The sequence below is a fragment of the Aythya fuligula genome, chromosome 12 (assembly GCF_009819795.1).
Source record: "Aythya fuligula isolate bAytFul2 chromosome 12, bAytFul2.pri, whole genome shotgun sequence".
NCBI classification, from domain to species: domain Eukaryota; kingdom Metazoa; phylum Chordata; class Aves; order Anseriformes; family Anatidae; genus Aythya; species Aythya fuligula.
The window spans coordinates 1807449-1829394 of record NC_045570.1 but is presented as its reverse complement, the minus strand read 5'-3'; the positions used below and the strand labels follow the sequence as shown (position 1 = coordinate 1829394).

The 21946-nt window shown below is 46.5% G+C and overlaps 1 protein-coding gene across 1 annotated transcript; it reads left to right on the top strand.

Moving 5' to 3' along the window:
* Positions 1–1692: 1692 nt before the first annotated feature.
* On the top strand, positions 1693–20366 carry VSTM2B (V-set and transmembrane domain containing 2B). The gene is made up of 5 exons (XM_032195605.1): positions 1693–2143; positions 2463–2647; positions 3765–3794; positions 4006–4414; positions 19856–20366. The coding sequence occupies exons 1-5, from the start codon at positions 2071–2073 to the stop codon at positions 19942–19944; spliced, it is 786 nt and encodes a 261-aa protein (XP_032051496.1). The 5' UTR covers positions 1693–2070; the 3' UTR covers positions 19945–20366.
* The last annotated feature ends 1580 nt before the right edge of the window (positions 20367–21946 follow it).

The window sequence follows — 21946 nt, the reverse complement described above, 5'->3', positions numbered from 1 at the left end:
GAAAACATCTGGTTCTTTGGGGTAAAAAGAGAAGGATTTTATGTTGTGAAGTCTTGTAAGAGAGCAGAAGAAAGCAATCCTTGTGTCAAGGCTGCCAGCTTTCCACAGCTACAGTTTGTCATCCCGTATGTATTATTTGTCTTTGGATGCTCACAGTTTGATGATGCGTTTTGTTTATCCATAGATGTTTCGAAGTCCTCCTGGCTGGAGTCCTCTGGAAGAGCCCAGAGTCATGGAACTGCCTCGCCCGCAGAGGACAAGCTAACCCATCCCTGGGATTTGCCTTGAAAACTTGTGCTGCCCAGTGCAGTCGCTGCTGGATTTCCTTTCTCAGGTATGTCTGTCGTGCGGCCTGCCAGGTGAAGCACTCACAGGGATGCTGGCAAAGTGGTGATAAAACTCACTGCACTGCTACATGGCTTCAGGCCACGTATGTGGAAAGAAATGATGTTTGCTTACTGCATTAAGCTCACTGAGCTTTTGGGTGGAAAAGCAAAGCGTAAGTGATTATTAGACTGTTTGATTAAATGGTGTTTAATAGATATTGCAATAAAAGCTTTTATGATTAGCTGGGCCTGGCCGCACCTGCCTGGGGAGCTGGGCTCTGCCTGCTGGCAGGGTTCAGGCTCCCGATAAAACCTGTGGGGAGAGGCACAGAGATGCTCCTCAGGCAAGTTGTCGTGGTCCTACCAGAGGGCCCCTGCAGGGTTCAAATCATGTAAAAATCAGTAAAAGTGACTTGAAAATGCTCTGAAAAAAATGTCAGATAGGAAGTACCAATTTGATGCAGTTTCGGTATCCCTCAGGATTGCATGGACGTCCTGAATTGCCCAGCTGGAAGGGCTTTGAGGGGCAGAACCACACCAGCCTCCAGCAGCCTGGCCAGGCTGGGAGCTAGCTGGGAAGCTGGGGACTGACATTCTTCTAAAAAGTGGCCTTAGGTATTCAAAAAAGGAGTGTTCCTAAATATTTTTTCCATAGAGATGTTTGTGTATCTTTACAGTCAGGTATGGATACCTTAAAAAACCTGAAGGAAATTTCCTGTGGGTCATAAAAGCCACTTCGTATGCCATCCCAGTGATTAAATGAAGTTATGGCTGGATAAAACGGTGGCCTAATGGAATTTCAGAGGGGAAAAGAAGGCCAAAGACACCTCAGATTTATTAATATACAGTCTCCCCTCATTGCTTACAGCAGAAATCAAACTCTGCTTGTGGTTATAACTCACTGTAACGACCTTACTGACTTGACTCGCGAGCACTTCTGGTTTTTAATTGGGGCATTTGCCTGAGAAACAGCTGAGCCGCACAGACGGGTTCTTTTTACGGCCCGCTACTCCGAATCGACAGAGCCGTGCGCTTGTTTTTTCCGCCAGGCGTTTTCACGAGTAACAAGCGCGGGGAGCTGGGAAGCCCATCCGGCTGCAAAGCCCCGTCCTGCGCCAGGAGGCCGGCGAGCACGACACCTCCGCGGCGGCGGCACAGGAAGAGGCCGCGGCCAGGCCGCGCGGAGGCCGTGGCGACGGAGGCGGTGCCGGGCCGGGGCCCTCCCGCCGGGGGCGGGCCGCGGGGCAGGGCCGGGCGCGGGCGCGGCGGGGGCCGCCCGGGTGGGCGGGGGGCGGGCCGGGCCGGGCCGTGCCGCGGCTCCGCCGTGCGGGGGCAGAGCCGGGGCCGGCCGGGTGCGGGAGAGGAGCCGGGGCCCCGCCGCCCCGTCGGAGCGCGCCGGGAGCCCCGAGGAGGAGCGGCCGCGGCGCGGTGATGGGGCTCGGAGGGGAGCCCGGCGCCGCCTCCTCGCTTCTGGGCAGCGGGAGCCCCTCTTCGGCGCAGGGCAGCTGAGCCCCTCTCGCCGCCGAGCACGGGACGAGGTTTTACCGCTCGGTTCCCAGGATCGCCGCCTCCAGCCCCGAGCGAGCCTCGGTCGCCGGCCGCGGATTTTCCGTCTGGTCCCCCCCCCGTCCGGGCGGAGGCTGCCCGGGAGGCTCGGCGGGGAGCCGGGAGCCTGGAGCCGGGCCGCGGCGTGCGATGGATTGAGGCGTGCCCGGCTGCGCCCCGAGCCTGGCCCCTCGATGCGATGGGCAAGCGGGGGCTCCTCGGCACCCTCTGTTACCTGATGGTCAACGCGCCCCTGCTCTTCGGCGTGACCGGTGAGTGGGGGGCTCCCGGGGCCGGCACCGGCGGGGAGCCGGGGCGGGAGGGCGGCAGGGGCGGCGGGCAGCAGTGCCTCCGGCCGGGGGCTTCCCCGGAGGACCGGGGGGGAGAGGGGGTGGGAAGGGAGTTCAGGCCCCCGACAAACCTCTCCTGCCCGCTGGAGCCGCGGCACCGGCTTGTCACGGTGCAGAGTGCCCGGTCCGCCCGAAAGCGCTCAGCCCCTGGGCTCCGGCAGCTCCCACTCACCGAAGAAGTCTGGTGCTGGCTTTGAACCTCCCGTTAACCAGCCCTTGTCCCTCTGTCTTCCCCTCCCAGGTACCTTTACCGAAGTTCCCAAAGATGTGACTGTTAGGGAGGGAGATGATATTGAGATGCCTTGTGCTTTCCGAGCCAGCGGATCCACCTCGTACTCCTTGGAAATCCAGTGGTGGTACCTTAAAGAACCAGCCAGAGAACTTGCACACGAATTAGCCATCAGCGTCCCTGGCAGCAGGAGCAAGGTAACGCGGTGCTGTGTAGACGTGTCCGTGCAGTGTGTGCACAGGGTGGTCAGGATGGACCCTGCAGTCCCAGAGAGGACAGTGGGTACTGGCAAGCAGGTGGAAGCACTGGGACAGGGAGGTCGGGGCATGTGCCGGGGGGCTTCACCCCAGGAAAAAAAAAAATAAAAATAGTGCTTTAGGGATCGTAAATAGAAAACGCTAAATGTCCTGCTACAAAATCAGCAATGAAGACTCGAGAGAGGCAGTCAAAAGTAGCTGTAGTATGAAATGGGAATGAGGAAAAGAAAGTGCTGCTGTGAGCTCTGCTGGGAATCGCCATGAGAGGTGGGACAGCCTCCGTCTGCACCTTGATAGAGCAGATAAAGGCATGAGAGAAACACCTCTCTGCCTTCAGATGTTACATACATCGCAGTCTGAATATGCAAACGCACACAGTTTCTTGGGCTCTCATAAGCACCTGTGTCTGTACCTGGAGCTTGGCAAGATGCTTCCACGCAGTTGGGTGAAGAAATTAAAATGCATGGAGTTCAATCTCGCGTGTTCTCTCCCCTAGCAAGCCGTCTGGCTGGAGGGCAGGCTCTGCTGCGAGGCACTCGGCACTCGGCTGCCTTTCCCCAGGTGGTGCTGCAGCCCCCAGCCCCGCTGCGGCGATTTGGGGTGCCGACCCTGTAGCGCGGGGCACGGCCCCCACAGCAGCCGCCTGCACCAGCTGCCCTCAGCCCTCCGCTCGTTTTTCTGCAGCGCTCGGATAGCGACACAGAGCAGAGCGTACCGCCGCTGAGCTAATGCGGTGCCGCCTGGCTGGGGAAAGTGTAAGTCACTTGTCAGGCGGGGAAATAAATCGCTCGGATTTAAACGTCTTCTTTAACCTCCTGTAAACGCCGTGAGTTGCGTTCACAATAGACGATGACGGGCTGCGCCTGCGGGATGACGGCCGGCTCTCCGGGAGGCGCATCCCGGGGCTCCGAGGCGCCGCTCAGTGCCGGGGGGCGGCACGGCTGCAAGGGGAGATCCTCGAGGGCTGTCGGGGCTGTCCCCCGGGCTGTGGGCAGAGGAGCGTCTCGGGGTGCGCTGCCAGAGCTGCCTCTCATCCTTGTCCTTTCCGTTCCCGCAGGTGGCAAACAAGGACGCAACGAAAATCAGCGTAAGTGCAGCTGGGGCGGGGGGGCGCGCACCCCACCCGTGCACGTCGGGTTCCCCCCCCCCCTCCTCCTCCACCGGGAGCTCCTCGCACGACCGGAGTCGGGGGGGGGGGGGGGGGGGAGGTTGACCGGGCTCCTCGAACACCCCTCGGGGGGGCTCCAGCCCGAGGGGCCGGGCCGGGTGCTGAGCGGCGTCGGGGCACTCTCTTGCAGACGGTGCGCGTCCAGGGCAACGACATCTCGCACCGGCTGCGGCTGTCGGGCGTGCGGCGGCAGGACGAGGGCGTCTACGAGTGCCGCGTGGCGGACTACAGCGCCGACGAGACGCAGGAGCACAAGGCACAGGCGCTACTGCGCGTCCTGTCCCGCTTCGCCCCCCCCGACGTGCAGGCGGCCGAGGCGGTGTCGCACATCCAGAGCGGGGCGGCCCCGCGCCGACACGGCCCCGCCGCCAGGGCCACGCCGCCGCCCGGGCCCGGGCCGGGCAAGCGCCCGCCGCCGCCCCCGCCGCCCCCCCCGGCCGACGGGGGGCCCTCCGCCGCCAGCACCGCCGCCACGGCCTCCTCGTCGGCCTCGCCGCCGCCCGGGCAGGCCGCCATCCTCCGGCAGCAGCACGGGTCAGGTAGGGCGCGGCGGGGCCCGGGGGGCAGCGGAGCGAGCGTGAAACGGCCCCCGAGGGCGGGGCGCGGGGGGGGGGGGGCGCAGCCCGGAAAGGTTTTGGGGCGGCTGCAGCGCGTGCTGCGGGGGGGGCCCGGTGCCACGGTGCCGTGCTGAGGGTGCGGGACAGAGCTGGAAAGCTCCGTTTACGCTGCCGACGGCAAGGCGTGGGACGAGGAATGCGGGCTGAAATCTGCGCTGCAAAGGTACTGCCAGCAGCCTGCTGCTGCTCCTGCTGAGGCGGAGCTCGTCGCCACTCACGTCAAACAAACGCCCTGCCGAGTCACCTGTGCGAGATGGGGAGCAGGCACACGGCACCGGCTGTGCAGGGAAAGCCCCGAGTTCCCCTCGCTGCTTGGTCTCTTCTGACACAAATTCACAATCCTCAGGCAGGAATATTCACACTTCTTCCTGGCACCTCTTCACAGACGGAGCAAATGTTTGCAGGTTTTTGCTCATAGTAAAGGAAAACTGTCACTCGTGGTCTGCTGTGACCTGCTAATGCTTTAGAGGTGCAGCGTTTTCTCTGGTTATGACCTTTTGCTGTTTGTGAAGAATTTGGTTTGTTTCTCAGGTAGAAGTTTATGTGAAAATTAAGTTTTACTATCTGTTAAGACTGTAAGTTACGTATTCACTGGTAACTAGTGCAAGGCAGAGTGATAATTCCTGAGGTGTAGTTACAGGTGCCTGGGGCACATCAAAAAGTTCTAGTTGCTTTTGCTGAATTCGGTGACCACAACAAATGAACCCAACGCCACAATACATCTGTTCTTTGCTATTGGAAAGACCAGCTTCTCCCTCAGAGCCCAGGGCTGGTGACTGTTTTTGTGTTTCTTCATTCCTCTCTCCGATAGTGAGTATTCTTGCAGTGTTTTCCATGCGAACAACAGAAGTTTCATTTAGGATTTGCAGTACCGTGCACCCTGCCTGCTGCACCCGGAGCTTACATGGTGCATACAAACTAAAAACGGGATGATGGAAGCTCTGGGCTCAGCTCCATCTCAACAGATGGATGTGAGCGTGTGCCGCCAGGACAGCGTGTCACATATGTCTGTTAGGGCAGGACCCCTGCCCAGAGCATCTAAACTGCTGTCTGTCCTGGTTTTTTACATGTCTGTGCTTTGGGGATGTGGTACGGCTGCATCATTTCTAGGCTTTATTACATATTGAAAATGAAATATAAGCATTGTGGCCAGCACTGGAGATAATGGAGTGACAATAATCACTGAAAAAGGTGGTGAAATTCAGGAGGGTATTTTGTGGGGATCTCCAAATGGAGAGTGATGCAAAGAGGGCTGCAGCATGGCTAAAACAAAGCCTCCTGCTGTGACACCGCTTAGTGCTCACTGGCAGCTGCCAACACTGCCACGCTGTGGCGGCTTCCCTTCAGGGACAACGCTGAGGGTGGCGTAGGAGCACACGACTCTTGTTGATGTTATTTAATTTAGTAAGCTATAAACCAGCAACTGCCATTCTCTCTGTACAAGGGAGGCAACTCCTTTTGTATTTTTGCTACGGTCCTCTGTGAAAATAGCATCTTTTTGCACTGTTTAAATCAAGAAACCCAAATGACAGGCTTCTACTTTGGCTTACTGTAATTTCTGTGTTTGTGGCAGCTGCCTCTAAGTACTTGCAAATAAAGCATCAACCCCAGCATGGCTCAGGAGATTGACAACTGGAAGGCTTGACACTCAAATCTCCAGTTCGGGTGCCTTCTGGTCCAGAGCTGTCTGAGCCTTACTACCAGTGGATGTCTCCCTGGTCGCTTTGTTAAGCGGATTGCTGCTTGCTGCCCTCATCCCCGGTGTGTTTAGACAGACTGGGCTGGGCACTTAGTTTGAAGCAGAGAGAGATGGCTTGGTATGGAGACAAGAAATGGATTTATCTACCCTAGATGAGAAGTGTTTCTACCTATCCAGAATAAATATGTACTAATGGATAAAATGCCAGTGTGGAAGTTGGTGTGATGAGGAACCACAAGGGTTTTGCCTGCTTTTGTGAGAAAACAGAAGACTTGGATCTCCAGCACTGTCACTCTGATGGGATAAGTACTAAACTTTCTTCAAAATGTCTTAAAAAAGTGGCATCATCATGCTTCAGAGTTCCCCTTTGTATGGTGAAGTGGTGTTCTTTAGAGCTGTTCTAAGTGGTAGTTAATTTTCTTCATAAAGAATTCTGTCTCTTTATAGGAAATATTTTGACTGTGGTTTTTTTTTTTTTTTTTTTTTTTTTTTTCTGTTAACTGGAAGCCCTCTTTCAAGTCCTCCCCATCAAGGCAGTGTAGCAGCTGGCTTTCCACAGAGTAGGACCATAAGATCAAACCAGGTGTTTGCTCACATATGGTGTATGAGACTGCAGGACCTGGTCCTGTGTTGGTGTATGGCTTACAGACATGCATAGTGGCATGGTATGTATACCTCATTAGCATATTTTGAGCATGGTAGCACAGATGCAGATAAGTACTTGCACCAAATCTGTGTGCAACAGTTGAATCATTTCATACAATTACTCTCAAACGTATTTAGCATTTGTAAGTCTTCATTGCACATGGGGGTATTTCCTCTGTGTAAAAGTAGAAATGGGCTCAAACAATGCGTTTGCTGTCAGTGATTAAGAAACACCCTCATGTAATAATACACTGGAGAGCTCTGCCTAAAAGCTGATGGTATGGCACTAGCTAGTATTTCCTTGATTAATTGCGATCTAATCCTATTTTCATTGCAATAGTTCAATATGTTCAGTGTAGCAAGATAGGGTCTGTATGTGCTGTATTTCAGTAAATGCGATTATAGATCAAATGCTGCTTTCAGATGTGCCTGCAGGGTTCTTGTTGACTTCAGTTGGAGTCCCAGTCATGCATGGACTGTAGAAAAATGTGATTCTTTACATCTTCTTGTTGAACTGAAACATGAATTTATTAGAATAACTGTGTCTGTCATTGAGATGCTTTAAAGAACACTGAGTCCCATCTGACAATCCAGGTCATAAATGGAAAATCCATAGTTTGGGAAAAGTAATCTGAAATCATATTTGGCAAAAAGTTGTGATCAGCATCACAGTGTGTAAGGGAATAGATCTGATGTGACAGACAAACTGCCCAGTGTGTCAGAAGTGTTAGCTGCTCAAATAGGACTCTATCGGTAATGTTTAAACTACAGTCTGAAAACTCAGTGCGGTGATCTCATGAGATACAAAAACATTACAGCTCATCTGTCATTAAGGTAGACTAAAGTAGAAACTGAAAATACCTTATTTAGACTGCAAGGAGGTAAAGGTCTGCTGGTAAAGTCATTGTTCTTAATACTGTTAGAGTTCTCCATGTGGCTCTAAAGGAGAAGAAGTGCTTAGCTTTCAAATTCAGTAATTGTATGCAAATTGAATCTTTACTGTAGGAATAAAAACAGGGTGAGCAAGCAAAGGACCGCATATAGTGCTAGTGTTCTTGGTTTTTACAGGGTAAATGGGAGGAATAGGAGAGGAACTTCCTGTCCCAGGAAGTTCTTAGTCCAAATGAGGGGATGGACACATGGCAGGAAGAACAATGAGCGAGTTTGTCAAGTGTGTGGTGGTTGTGAAACTAAACACAGAACGTTAATTCCGAATCTCCTAAATCCGAGTTTAGTGCCTTAGTCATGAGCCTAACCTTGTCATCTGATAGCAGAGGTAATAACCAGGATCTTTGCACTGACCTTCAGGGAGGCAGATTGGCTGTATTATGTGCTACCAAATGGTCTCCAAAATGAGTGCCTGTGTATTTGCTTTGGGGCAATTTTTAGTTTAACTTCTGAGCAGAATTGAGATCAGACATTGCAGCTTCCAAATTCCCTTTTATTTGTTTGATCTCTAGCCACAAAGCTCTGAAGTGAGAGCTTTAAATAAAATAAACAAAGATGGGAGTGTGAAACAAGAAACTGTGCTTCATTATGCTTAGAGTGCTCTAGGAAAGACAGAGAAACTCATGTGTTATGCAGAGATGAAGTGTTCACAGCAAGGAACAGAAGTCTTCACTTCATGCCTATCCTCCTTCCTTCCCGCCCCCCCCCCCCCCGAAGCCCCTCCAGTTCAGTCCCTGTGCATGAGCAACTCCCACTGATGCTTGGAAGAACAGTGCATACACAAAGTCGAGCTGTGGCAGCCCACCTTGAGGCAGGAGACCATGCTGGGAGCATCACACCTCCACTGGGGACTGGGAAGCAGCTTTGCTGCTGGTGGTGGCTTTTATTTTTTGGTTGCTTTTGTTTTTGTTTTGAGTTTTAGAGATGGGAACGCAGTTTCTTGATTATGGTGAACTGTGGCTTGTTGGAGGCTGTGGTTGAGTTTGGATTAACTTCTCAGTGAGAGTTTGGGTCGAGGGCTCTTCTGGCTCTGTCAGAATTTGAGTGACTGTGCATGCCAGTCTGAGCAACAGCCAGGACATCTCATTTGTCTTTGATAGATGAGCTTTTCACAAAATAGCAAGAAAGGGAAGTCTCTATTTTGTTGTACAGCTTAGGCTCCCATCTCTGTAATGTCTGGATCTCCTTCACTCCCCCCATACTTTTTATGAGACCATACACAAGCTCCCATACCATAGCTGTTTGTAGTTAAATGCAACCTGGGTCGCATCACATTTTCCTTTACATTAAATAAAGTAGCAAAACACAGAGGCCAGAACTGAATTATCAGGCTGACCTCCTAAATGTCACTGGATAATAAACACACAAAAAGAATTCTCATTAAATACACATCACTAGCACTTCAATATCTAGGCAAATTAGACTCCTTTGGGGACAAGTGAGGTCAAATATCTTATTTTGTATGTGTGTAATATGGATTAACTCTTGAACTGGACAAAAGCACAAACTGCAGTAGTGTGTCACCTCAATACCTAGGGCAGAAACAAGCTGTGCTAGGGTGTTTCTGTACTGCAGAAATGCAGTTTGAGTAACCTCCTTTGAGTGATTCTAGCTTGTTTCTTGGAGGACAAGACAGACAAAACTGTACTAACCTATTCTATGAAAGCCTGTGTAGTGTCCTTGAAGAAATTTGATTATTAGTTGAACTTCTTTAATATCCTCCAGTTACAGATGAGAGAATACTAAAAACAAACAAACTGAAGCAACGAAAGGAGTGTTGCAAGATGCTGTAATTAATGTAGTAGCTGTATATAAAATTGGTTTAGACTTTGGAATGATATTTCTCATTTGTGAGTGAGTAATAGAAATTTGTGTGACGAAGGCTGAGTGCAGCCATGTGTCTTTTTGCATGAACGGACAACATGTAGGACAAGAATATACATGTACCATGGTTGGTGGGCTTTTTTGGGGGTACAGTTTTCTGATAGGTTGCAAAATGGAGCCTGAGTTTGAAGTACAAGCTAACAGGCTGTATAATATGCAAGGGAGGCAGAGAATTGTTACGTCTTCACCACCTCTGATGCAGCTTTACTGATGTATGATCTAACACTTGAACTGTGTTGTGGATTATATGATATCCATATATTTTAAGTGGCATGCTTAGCAGTCATAGCACTGAAGAACATCGAGGCAATCGTAATGGGACTGGTTTTGAGAAGGATCATGGTGGCCTGTAGTTGAAAAGCAAACATAAAGCAGGAGCTGCCAGGGAATGAACCTCAGGGCAATCCTGTGAAGACGGTGCTTCCACCTGACAAGGCTGTACTGGTAATAAGAGGGGTTTCTTCAGGGTTTTGATTTAGCATTGCTAAAGCAGTGAGAATGCTGGCAGGTTTGCTACGGCTGTTTATTACGTGTATTTATTTTTTTTTAATTAGATAATGGCAGAGCAATGCCATAAGTCAATAATAAACAGTTCAAATAGGTTTGCATTGGAAAAAATGGGGTTGTCAGTGGAATGGTATTATTTGTCACAGCAGCAGTTAACAACCAACTATTTTATACTGCTAGGCTGTTATCAGTTGGGAGGCAATTTTATTAGCTGGAAAGCGGCAGTTTGGCAGAGCAGCAACTGTGCTCTGTGGAGAAGTCAGCATGAGGGCTGGCAGGTCGCTGTGCCCCGGCTGGAGAGCAGCACTGTGCTAGCGGAGCTTGCGTAGGATGCCCAGAGCTGCTGGGGTGTCTGGTCTTACCCTGCGTTTGTACAGCTGTGGCTAGGAAACAGAGCATCCTTCTGGTGCTTGCTAGGAGCAGCAGCTAGCTTCGACACAAGGCAGAGCACAGTCAGCAATTCCTCTGATAGCCATCCTGATCTGTGTCTGTTGTGTTATTGGCTGCTGGTCACATGTAAAATTCACCCCTTATTTGTACTACTGTGTGCATTTTAAGAGCAGACTTCTAATCTGAATCCCTCTTATGCTGAGGACCTGTAGATTTTACATACAGGAGAGCACTGAGGAATATTCCGTGTCCACAGTTATTCCAGGTAACCCTCTGCTGCCTTAGGCTGTAAAGGTTTGCCTCCCTTAGGTCTAGGGCACAGCAATGTCTTCATTCAGCTAAGATCTAGAAAGTAGCAGTCAGTGGAAAGGTTTGGAGGGTCTTTGTGGGTTGTACACAAAATGACCATGTTTGTTTATAGCAAAAAGGTGATCCCTTCCTGACAGGCTCTGCTTTTTTCAGGTACTCTCAGTACAGCATTTTTCCTTGTATCATCATGTTTTCTGCTAATGTACTTAGCTCTTTTCTTTAAGTATGGATAAGATGAGGTTATTTTTTGGAGGAAAAAAAAAAACACAAAAACTTACGTAATCTGTACTTCTATCAGTTTAGCTTCAGTAATTCTGATTGGAATAATAATCACAGCTACACTGGCAGCTGTGATTACGATTAGCATTACTCCTAATCGTAATCAGATCAAAAATACTCTAAAAGACAATGAAGTGAGAACTGATGTGTCTGGTTCTTTACTTCTGGGTTGCAAATGTTTACAACATGTATCACATCTGCAGAATGTGAAATCGATGTTGCCATCTAGTGTGATTTTTATTGCAAGTCTTTTCTTAAGTGTTGACTTCTGGAACTCTGACCACATTGCTATCCAGCTTGCATGTTTTTTGTGACTTGGCTTTTTAGTTCTCCTGCTTATAATGAAAAAATTGAGAATATGGCCCAGGCTCAGTTCAGAGCTCAGTAGCTGAAACCCTAATCCCAGCATTTTTAATCTCCCTCATGATGTGAGTTACTCAAGCTGTTGGTTTTGCTATTTGTGCACATCAGTATGCTGTGGAATTGCTCACAAAGTAGTACTGAAGAAGGATGTGCAGGGCTGGATGCTCATTTACCACCTAAACTACCACTAATGTAGTTATTTATTTTTCTGTACATTTTAGCTCAAAATTCATTTTTCACCAAATCATATTACAAAAAATTGTGTATCTGTCATTATTCAAGTGTCAAACAGTAAATTAATGGTGCTTGATTTTGTTAAGTTAGTTTTAGATAATGGAGTTGCAGAAAATTCCAGAGTGAAATAAATTCACAGTTGCATGTTTCTGGTCTCTACCATCAGGTATGTGGAGTCTTTACTTCCTGCCGAGCAGAGGTCATCTCACAGATAATAAAGCAGAAACGTTTATGGGAAGGTGCTACGAATGAGAGACCAGCTGCAGTAGAGACCGGCTTATTTAGATTCAGACCAGTATACCATATTTAGGCTGCATAATCCATATGGAATGAAGACTTCTTAAGTATTCAGGACACGTTGCTCTTCTACTCTGATGCTGTGCATAGCAGCGTTTCCTTTTGGAGCTCGTTATAAATCAGTGCCGGTGTTTTCCTGAAGCTTTTCCTTAGTTTCTCCAAGAGCAGGTACTAGGAGTGGTCGGGCGGTTCATTTGGCTGGTTCCGCGTGAGCCAGCTCAGCGGCTGCTCTGTCAGCGCTCGGGATACCACCTTAGCTCAATAGGCCAGTTTCATGACGGGATTGAGGCTTTCAGTAAGACTGACTGCTCTGGCTGTCTTTGTCTGCCACAGAAGGGAAGACAGCTCCCCATGTTCCACGTCCCTACTTGTAACTTTAATGGGAGATGAGTTTTTACCAGCCTGTTGTAAGAGAAATGTCGTGTTTTCCTGGCAACCTGAAAAGTGTAAGAACTTTTGATAAAGGTAGAAGTATTTCTTGCTCTCTACTTGGTATGCATTTCCACACATTCATCAAATCAAATCCACTGCTGTAACTATACCCCCCTTTCTGTTTGTTAGTGGCCTTAATGAGGTTTGGTTGAAATGAGCTCTAATGTGATCAGAAATCCACTTCAATAATTACAGCTGCCTTAACAGAGACAAACCCAACTCCTGTACCCGCTCCTGCCTCCCTCCTATCCCATGGGTGCTCAAGCAGACTGATTTCCAGCAAAACACTGCAGTACTTCAGCAAATCAAAACTGCAGAAGGAATCTTTTTCTCTTCTACACTTTGTATCAGAACCAAACTTTTCTATCTGCATCATTTCCTTGCATGACTACACACTCCGCTCCTCACAATCTGATTTTTTTATTTTCTCACCTGTCCATAACTGATGTATGTGACCTAGTTTTCACAGAATGCGTTAAAGCAGGGACTTCAGGGTATTCAAGAGGGCTTAAGCATGTCAGTAGATGTGTTCACGGAGCTGGGAGATTCTGTTTCACAAGGAAACAAGATTCCCCTGGTCTCCTTAGCAGCACTGTCATGCCTCTCAAAATGCTGTAATTTCCATGCCTTTCCTGCTACCTGTGCTGTAGATTACCACCGAAGCACCAAAGTCCTGTCCTAGATGGGCTTTTTCAGATGTGACATAAAGAACAATCAAAATTTAAGAACCAGGATGCTACATAGAATTGTATTTATTCCTTAAAGAAAGATGCTTATTTTTCTGCCTGTACTGGAAATGGGTGTTGTGTTGCCCTTTGTGCAGTCTCTGTGGAATTATCCAGGCTGTTGTATGTTACCGCCACCTTCATTCACACGAGTTCGGTCCAGCACATACACAGATACAGGTACAGGCAAACATCAGATCATTTCAGGAGGACTGTACACTCCAAATGAAAATACAAATCTTATTTTAAATATTAAAACCTGTTGGCTTTCCAAAGCTAGGCGTAGCTTTCAGTTACCCTTGCTAGAGTGTATTTTGGCAATTAATTTCTAAGTAGAGGCCTGAACATTGTACTGGATTTCTTAAAAAGGGAAGGCAAACAAAAAGTGTAACTGAAAAGATCTAAAATGATGACAAAATTGTACAATACTACTCGTGTCTTCTGGCTAGTAAAACTGGTTTCTGTTTTCTGAAGATTTTGAGGCTATAGTAATAGTTTCACCCTGGTGATCTATAAGTCTTGATGGCTTGGATGAAGGCGGAGAGCAGGACCACTAATATTTGCCTGCATCGTTTCATGGAAGTCAGCACGTATTTATTTCTATGCAGTGGTTTTTCTTGTTTGGTTGGTTGGTTTTTGGTTTTTGTTTTTTTTTTTTTTAAGATGGGTTATGGAAAGCTGTTCCAAAATTCAGCCAATCATAAACAAAAATGTGTAGGGGGTAGGAAACTAATTTTGTCATTATGCCCTCTAAGCAGGTTCAGTGGTGAGCACATTCCATCCCATGCAGTTGCCTATAAATATTCAGGAGGTCACCATTGCCAGAATTAGCAGCATCAGGAGGTGCCTAGAGTTTGTCTGGGAGCATGTGCTGAAGTTAGCACGGGCTCTGGATGCACTTCTGCATGCATTGGAGGAGCAGCCCTTGGTGAGCAATAGGAAGGCAAGTTCCGCAGTGTGTGTTAAAAACCACAATAGCAAAACCGTAGCATGAGTTGTGCTGCAGGTATCTCAGAGCAGAAGGCCATATGCAGCTTGTAAGATGCAGTTTCAAACTGTGGAGTAATTCTGATGTGGTGTAGCTATTATCTCTGCAGTTCAGTAAGTGTATAGTGACTTTAGTAATGGTGTCTTTTTAATTAAAAACTTCTAAGAAGCTCTTGGATCTGAAGTTTGGTGAAGTGCTCCAAATTTATGTCAGTGAGAGAATTTGTTTTATATAAGAGGTAATTTGCCTGTAATGATCCGTGACCAATAACCCATACAAAACCTTATTTTTTCCCAAGATACAATAGTAGGAGTAGTTTCTCCAAGAATATCTCTCGCACAGTCTAAAGTTTCTGGACTGAGAGAATAAATCAATCTGTATGGTCAGTTTGGTCGCTGACCTCTTAATGAAATGCCAGGTTTGAGAGTTTTTATTGAACATTAGTCTGTAAGGAAATAGGCTGAGGCTCACAGTGTCACTGCATAAAAGCCAGTACAGAGAAATGGGTTTGTGATGCTGCCAGCTGGGGTCTCAGTTCCATCTGAAAGACATAGTCAAATTTTAGGCGTTACATCGTTGTTCAAGGAAAATAAACTATTGGGATCTTTTGGCTTTTTACTACAACTGTCCCAGCATCTTGCTACCATCACAGAGAGGAACACCAAGTGACTGTTCATATTCCTTCTAGGAAGAAGAATAGGAAACGGCTGGAAACTGTGTTTTGGCCATTGGTTAAATATAGCTGGTAGAATAATCATCCCATTTTTAACATGTGTCACAAGTCAGTTGGTTAATTAATGGTTGTTTTCAATTGGATGAACTGCTTTAAGTCCAAATTTGATGAATGCTTGCACAAAACAAATTATTAAATAGAAAACTACAGTAAAACATTATTATGTTGTAAATCCAGAAGAAGGATGAGTGATGCCAAAGAGCAATTCACCATACACGAACAGAACAATTTGTTATTGTTCTACTTAGTGCTAGACTCTCCCTTTAAGCCATGTGCATATAAATAATTTAACAAAAAAAAATGTAAATCTGTGTAGTGGTGAGTAAGCTTACAGAAAAAAAAAATCAAATGAATATTCAGAACATAAATGAAATAATTTATTTTAAGTGCTTGTACTTTCCAAGTAACTGTGTATTCCTGATTTAAAGTCTCTGGATAGTAGCACTCTGTTCTCAAATCTGGGTCAGATCTCATGTCCAGGCCCTGGTGATCAAGACCACATTCTGTTTATTTTCATCTGCAAATGTAGCAATGACACGTTTTAAACGATTGCAGCAAAAGCAGAATTCAGGTAACTTAAGTCCAGCATGTTTATAAACAGTACTAGCTATAATGAAAATGGTTCAGGTTAACTAAGCAGGGAGAAATTAATGGAAATTGTTTACCCTCGGCTTTTGTTAAGAGGGAAGAGAATTGTACTGTTGTGTGTATCTGCTTCTACTGCTTGAATGTATTAGAGCAGAATTTTCCCCATACCAAATTGGTATGGGGAAAAAAAAGAATAAACTTGTATTTGGTGTTCAGTAAGAATAACTGCTTTAAAATAATTTTTAAAAATATATTTAACATGTATTTAACTACTAAGAGACTTTAGCAGACTTTGAACTGAATTCTGCTGCCACATTCAGAAGATGGAGAATGTAAGTTAAAAATAACAGCAATTTTTGCAAAGAGAAAATTAAAAAAATAGATTGCATTAATTCACAGTCCTGGATCGAGATCTAAACTGAACTGGTACATAAAGTTAGAGTCAGAATGATTTTGGGCAGCAGACACACCGTGATGTGACTAATACTGCTTTCCATCCAAAATACAGGCAATCCTAACCTGGTGTTCTTGCAGCCCTTCAGCATGGTGGTTGTAAGAGCACTTGAGCTGCAAGAGCTCATTGCTCCGGGTCCAGTTCCTTACAGTGTTTCCAGGGGAATTCCCCCCTTACAGAAGTGCAAAATTTCTTCCAACTGGATTTGTGATTGAAAGAACAAGTTGAGCTTTGGCATGGAAAAATAGGTCCTTGTGACATTTAGGATTGGGCATAACAAATAGCCAAGGCCAGATCTTCACTGCAGTGGTGGGCAGGTGTGGAAGTGGAAGAAATTCAGCACCTGCGAGTTGTGTGCAGCTGCCAGGAGCCTTGGCTGCTTGCAGTCCCTGGGCACAGCAGGGTGGCACATGGGGACCAACCTGGGCTGGAGTTCTTGCAGCTGTGCCACGTCCCAGAAGCGAGAAAAGCCATCTGACAGCTTGGAAATGAGGATGTGGTGAGTGCAAGTATGGGTCTGTTGTGTCAGTGACTGCAATTTGTGAATAAGCAGTTTGTCTTCAGATATCATGTAGCGTGTCAGGCTTAAAGACAGAAGATGGGGGTTCTTCAGCCTTTCCAGTCAGCAAACCATTTTCTCTCTGTGCTGTAGGTAAATTTTAGGGTTTTATCCTTGCTAAAATTGTAGAATATTTGTGAATCAAATGTGTATTTTTGAGGAAAAAGAATGAGACTAAATGGTAGCCTCATTCATGTACCTATAAACAAATGCATGGTGTTTGGAGCCATATAGGTACCTTAAAGGAGGCTATAGGTACATTAAAGGAGGTCATAGGTACCTTAAAGGAAGCTGTAGCAAGGTGCGGGTTGGTCTGTTCTCCCACGTGCCTGGTGACAGGACGAGGGGGAATGAGCTAAAGTTGCACCAGGAGAGTTTTAGGTTGGATATTAGGAAGAACTTCTTTACTGAAACAGTTCTTAGGCATTGGAGCAGGCTGCCCAGGAAAGTGGTGGAGTCACCATCCCTGGAGGTCTTTAAAAGACGTTTAGATGTAGAGCTGAGGGATATGGTTTAGTGGAGACTGTTAGTGTTAGGTCAGAGGTTGGACCCGATGATCTTGAGGTCTCTTCCAACCTAGACAATTCTGTGATTCCGTGATATCCACGTGCACCAGGGAACCAATGATCTGAACTGTGCTTGTGCTAGCAGATATGGCCGGTGAGGCTGAGTGTCCTTGGTTCTGGCTCAATCCTGAGAGCTTAGAGCCCTCTCAGAAGACTGTGCTGACAGGCCCACACGCCATGCGAAACACCAGGCTGCAGTCAGTGGCATCAGGATAGTTCTTTGCCTTGGGGATGTGATAGTACACGGCCAGTTTGTTGGGTCTGGTGTTCTGTGCTGGCAATAGGGTGACATCCTGAAGCAAAGGGAATTGCACAGAGGTGGTGTGCAAGGGTCAGCTGGGTCCATGAGGTCAGGTGGGCACCACCACACTTCAGCTGGGTGCTCTGCTCTACATGTGCTCCTGAGACAGACGTTCTGCCTGCCAAAGCCCTTGAGCTGCGTGCAGCCTGTGGCAGGTCGGAAGCCTGAGATGAAGCATTTAAGTGTTGCATACATGAAAAGGTATTTAAAAAATAAAATACTGCAAAGACTCCTGATGTGTTTTCCCTTCGTTTCTGAAGAGCCCAGAGATTTCCAAAGAACTCATTTCTCAGCTTCTGCTCTTCAACAGACATTTTGTTTACAGAAAGGGGAGATGTGAGAAGCGTTGGGAAGGCTCACACCCGTTTGTGGCAGCCTCAATCACTGCAGCAGTGGTCGGAGTACTGCAAGGATCTTCTGCCTTCACTCTCAGTGCAGCAGGGGACCCGCTTACCCTGCCCGTGGGTCTCTGGGGGTGCAGCCTCTATGCTCTCAGCTCTGTGGGGCTTGGGACTAGATCCTGGGGCGATGAAGGCAAATCCAAGTTTGTGAGCCCCAGCATTGCTGCCTCTGAGCAGCAAGGAGGTTTTGGGGCTGGTGACAGCCTGTCCCTTGTGCTGCCCAGGACTGTGAGTTTTTGTAGCTGTTGTACTCTTTCTGGCATGCTGCTCTTTGTCTTTTTTGAAAAAAAAAATAACCTATTGCTGCTTTAATGACCTGAGTTTGGTTGTGTTTGTTAATGGTTTTCAGCTTTAAGATGAACACAGAATTTTTCTTTTTAATAACCTGCTGTTGCTAAGTGGGCAGCCCTTTGCCACGTGTGTCTGCATGCAAGGATTTAATTAAAACCTTAATAACTAAATAATCTCCACATAGTCTAGGCGTCTATGAGATAGTGCACTATGGGGACATTTCTTGAGTTCCTCAGTTGTGCACAACATTACCATGAACTGTTTTTTGATATTGGATAATAATACTCTAGCTTTGCAGGTGAGGCATATATAGATTATGAGGCAGCCTGAACAGGGAGCCCCAGAGCAATGAACTCAGGAACTTTTTGAGGTATTTCCTTTGATCATGGCACAGCTGAGAGACTTGCATCTCCTGGAGACCAAGACAAAAGTATTTGCATTAGGGTGCCTGAAGTGAATTTCTTAAATAGAAGTGGCCTCATTCCTTTTTCAAGGATAGTGAACACTTTTTATTTTTTATTTTTAACTAACGGTTTGAGAAGTGGTTCTGACAGTGGTTCTGGGGAGCTGTCAGTACATTGGGTGTTGATCACTTCTGCTGGCAGCACTGATGGAGCTCTGCCCAGCTGCCTCTGTGCATGACAGCTGCAGCTGAGGCTCTGGTCGGGCTCCTGCTTTCACACTCAGTGGTGGAAATGTCCCGAGGCCACATCAGTCACGGCTGTGCAGCCCTGCCTGTCGTCATGTTACAGTGTCGGTGACGACGAGCATGCTAGTGCCTGTTGCAGGTTTGGAAAGGTGTTGCTGGTTGGCACTTGGGGCCCAAGTGACTGCTTCTGTGGGCCAACCTGGGCTCTTTGGTGTGGGCTTAGCAGGGTTTGGGAGTGAAAGGTGGTGACCTCTGGTCCTGCTGCACTGCCGTGTCAGGATGGCAGACCTTCTCCATGGGAAGAGGCTGTTCTTGCCCCTTGGGGACCTATGTCAGAGATCAGGCAGCCCTGGTGCCTCACAGTGCCTCAGAGCTGTGCACCTCAGCCCCATGGCCTGTACCGGGGAGAGGGAGTAGGCCATGGCACACAGTAAATACCTCTCTTTCTGCCACAGCTAACAATAATAATTTAAAATTAAAAAAAATATATATATGAGCAAGTACCTTAGTTTAAGCAGCTGTGGGGCACCGATGGGAGCAATCTTGCCGTTCCAGTGAAATGACTGTAACAGATGTTTCACATACCACCTCTGTTTTTCTATAGCTCCTGTGCACACTTTTAATTTAAAATCCTGCTCTTTCCTATAAAAGGTAAAGAAGATGTCAAGGTCCTGCTGTTCCCATTCCAAATGAAATGGGTTCATGTCCTGTTAATCAAGGAGTACAGCCACGGCATTTGTCAGTTCCCTTTAAAAGATGGGTGGCTGAAACCTGTCATTTCTCAAGAAACTCTATACCAGATTAAGTTGTATTTATAGAAATCTCGATTGCTGGTGACTTGGCTGCAGCCAGGTTTAGGCATACCATTAGTGATCCATAATGAGATGACCTAAGTGGAGTTAGACTTGGGAGGGGGAAGAGAAAGCTATCTTAGTTGGATAGCTTGAGGATGCTGTTTTACTATTAAAATTAAGCTTCTGACCCCTGGCTCTGATGTGATAAAAATAAATCTTCCTGTATTTCTCTTCTGCATTTAATCTTCTATATTGGAACAGAGGAGGAAAAAAAAAAAAAAAAAAAAAAAAACACACCTCTTCCTCTCCCTTTTCTTTCTTTTCTAGGTACAGGACCTATTTATGCTACGGACCCACTCCTATATGTGTTCCTGTTAATACTGCATAAGCTTGTACATTTATTAGTAAACCACTGATGGACTACTTCCTCCACTACTCCTCAGCCAAACAAAAAGGAACCTATTTAAAAACAGGACAAATCCCTGGCAAAACAATACCTACAGTTTTAAGGATGGACAGAAAGAGACTGAAAGAAGCATGATAAATTCTACATGGGGGGAAAAACGTATTTTTGGGGATGTCACAGAAAGTAAACCACATAAAATATTGCATCTAGTTTCCAGACTCTATGGTATAAAGCCCTGCTCTGTGCATGGCACCTATGATTTCTCTATTTTAATGTAATATTTTTTCTTTTCTGAACCTTTCCTCTGACTTCATTTTGCACGAACTGTTGAGCAGTTATCTTTATGACAATATGTAAAGATGTTGGGTCAAAACCCTTCCTAAGAAAGGAAATATTTTTAGTAGATTGTGTTTAGTTTTGTTTTTTTTTGGATTTCCCTTTTTTTTTTAATTAAATTATTTCTTTTGGAGACATTTTAATTAAAAAGGTACATCTTACCATAATTAATATTCACTGTCAATAATATTTATTTTTAAATGAAGATTGGAAACAAGGTAAGACATTTGTTTATAAACTGTATTGTATATTGCTGAATAACAGTTGAATAAAAAGATTTTGAAATAAAGTTTTTACAGATGTGTGTGATTTTCTCTGTGTCTTGAAGCTCTCCGAGGATTCCCTAACTCATCACAGGACAGAAAATTGAAAAAAAATGATGTATCAAGGGCAAACTAAAATTGAAATCGGTTATGTAACACACATATCCATGTATCACCAAACCCCTTACCGGAATGCATCGACAGCTGGTCGCAGAGTATAGCTACGTGTTCCTGTGCTGGTACCAGTTATCTCTGGGCAGTTAATGCAGGAGCTGGTTGGTGTAACAGCGTGAAGCTTCCAAGGTAAGCTTTTCTTCAAGCCTCTTTGAAAAAATATGCATTATCCTAGAACATTGCATTATTCTGACTTGGTTCCAGTATTTAAAATATATTAATATTTTTAAAGTTACATAATTGTCACTTGTTTTTTAGCAAGTGAGCTTTCCTCTAATAAAGCAAAGGGCTTCTCAACAGAGGTTCTGTTACTGTTTCTCTTCAAAAATGCGTGTTGTTTTTTGATATTTTTTTAATGAGGTAACAGGGTGACTTGGCAAAGAAACACAACTTTCTTTACCTGAATGTAGTGAAGCACTTTGAAATTGCCTCTGTATGACTGTGGTTCTTATCCTGTCATTTATGTAGCGTTTTAGAAAGGACCTTAATTGTGGAAGTGGTACAGCTACAGCACCAGCAGGACTCTGTCTGCAGAAGCTATGGAGCAAAAGCAGCTTGCCTCACTTCGTACCTGAATCCTCTTCTAGAAGGAGGGTAGGAAGGGGTTTTCAGTTTCTCAGATGGTCAGAATTGGCTTTTTCTAGTACTGGCAGTCACAGCAAGGGATTTGTGCTGCCTACATCTCCCTAGGTGTGAGAGCAAAACACGTCTGTGTTCTGTGTATATTACTGCACTGTCATAATAGGAAGTCTTCTTGCACTGGGGCAAACTCACCATGGGGATCCAAAGGTGATAAAAATTTTTATAATAATGTTCATCCTGTTAATGCCTGTTGTATCATTCGGATTGGGATATAATCCATAATCATCTCACAAAAAGTAGAATTGCTCTTCAGAAGGACCTGGGGGAGATGGCTGTTGCAAGCTTGGAAGTGCATCAGTGTGAGACACTGAGGAGTGCTGCCCTTGTTTTTGTAAGTACAGGGGGAGGCGAGTCTTTTGTAATGTGAACAGAAACGACAGGTAGAAAAAAAAGATCTGTGTGTCTGTCCCTGCCTACATTCATACTGGCATTTAATTTATGTCTGGAAACTTGTTTAAGGATGACTACTGAATGCAGAGGTACGTGTGGAGCCCGTGATGGCACAGGAGAGCTGATCTTTTGAGTAATCATAAGCAATAGGAAACCTGCCTGGGTTTGACCTGTGTGTCCTGGTGGGCTCATCACCACTGCTGTTTC

Excerpts from the sequence above, each read along its gene's own strand:
- VSTM2B (XM_032195605.1), top strand. The coding sequence starts at position 2,071 with ATGGGCAAGCGGGGGCTCCTCGGCACCCTCTGTTACCTGATGGTCAAC. Across the intron at positions 2,144-2,462 it reads CCTGCTCTTCGGCGTGACCG|GTACCTTTACCGAAGTTCCC; the intron begins GTGAGTGGGGGG and ends TTCCCCTCCCAG. Across the intron at positions 4,415-19,855 it reads CCGGCAGCAGCACGGGTCAG|GTACAGGACCTATTTATGCT; the intron begins GTAGGGCGCGGC and ends TTTCTTTTCTAG.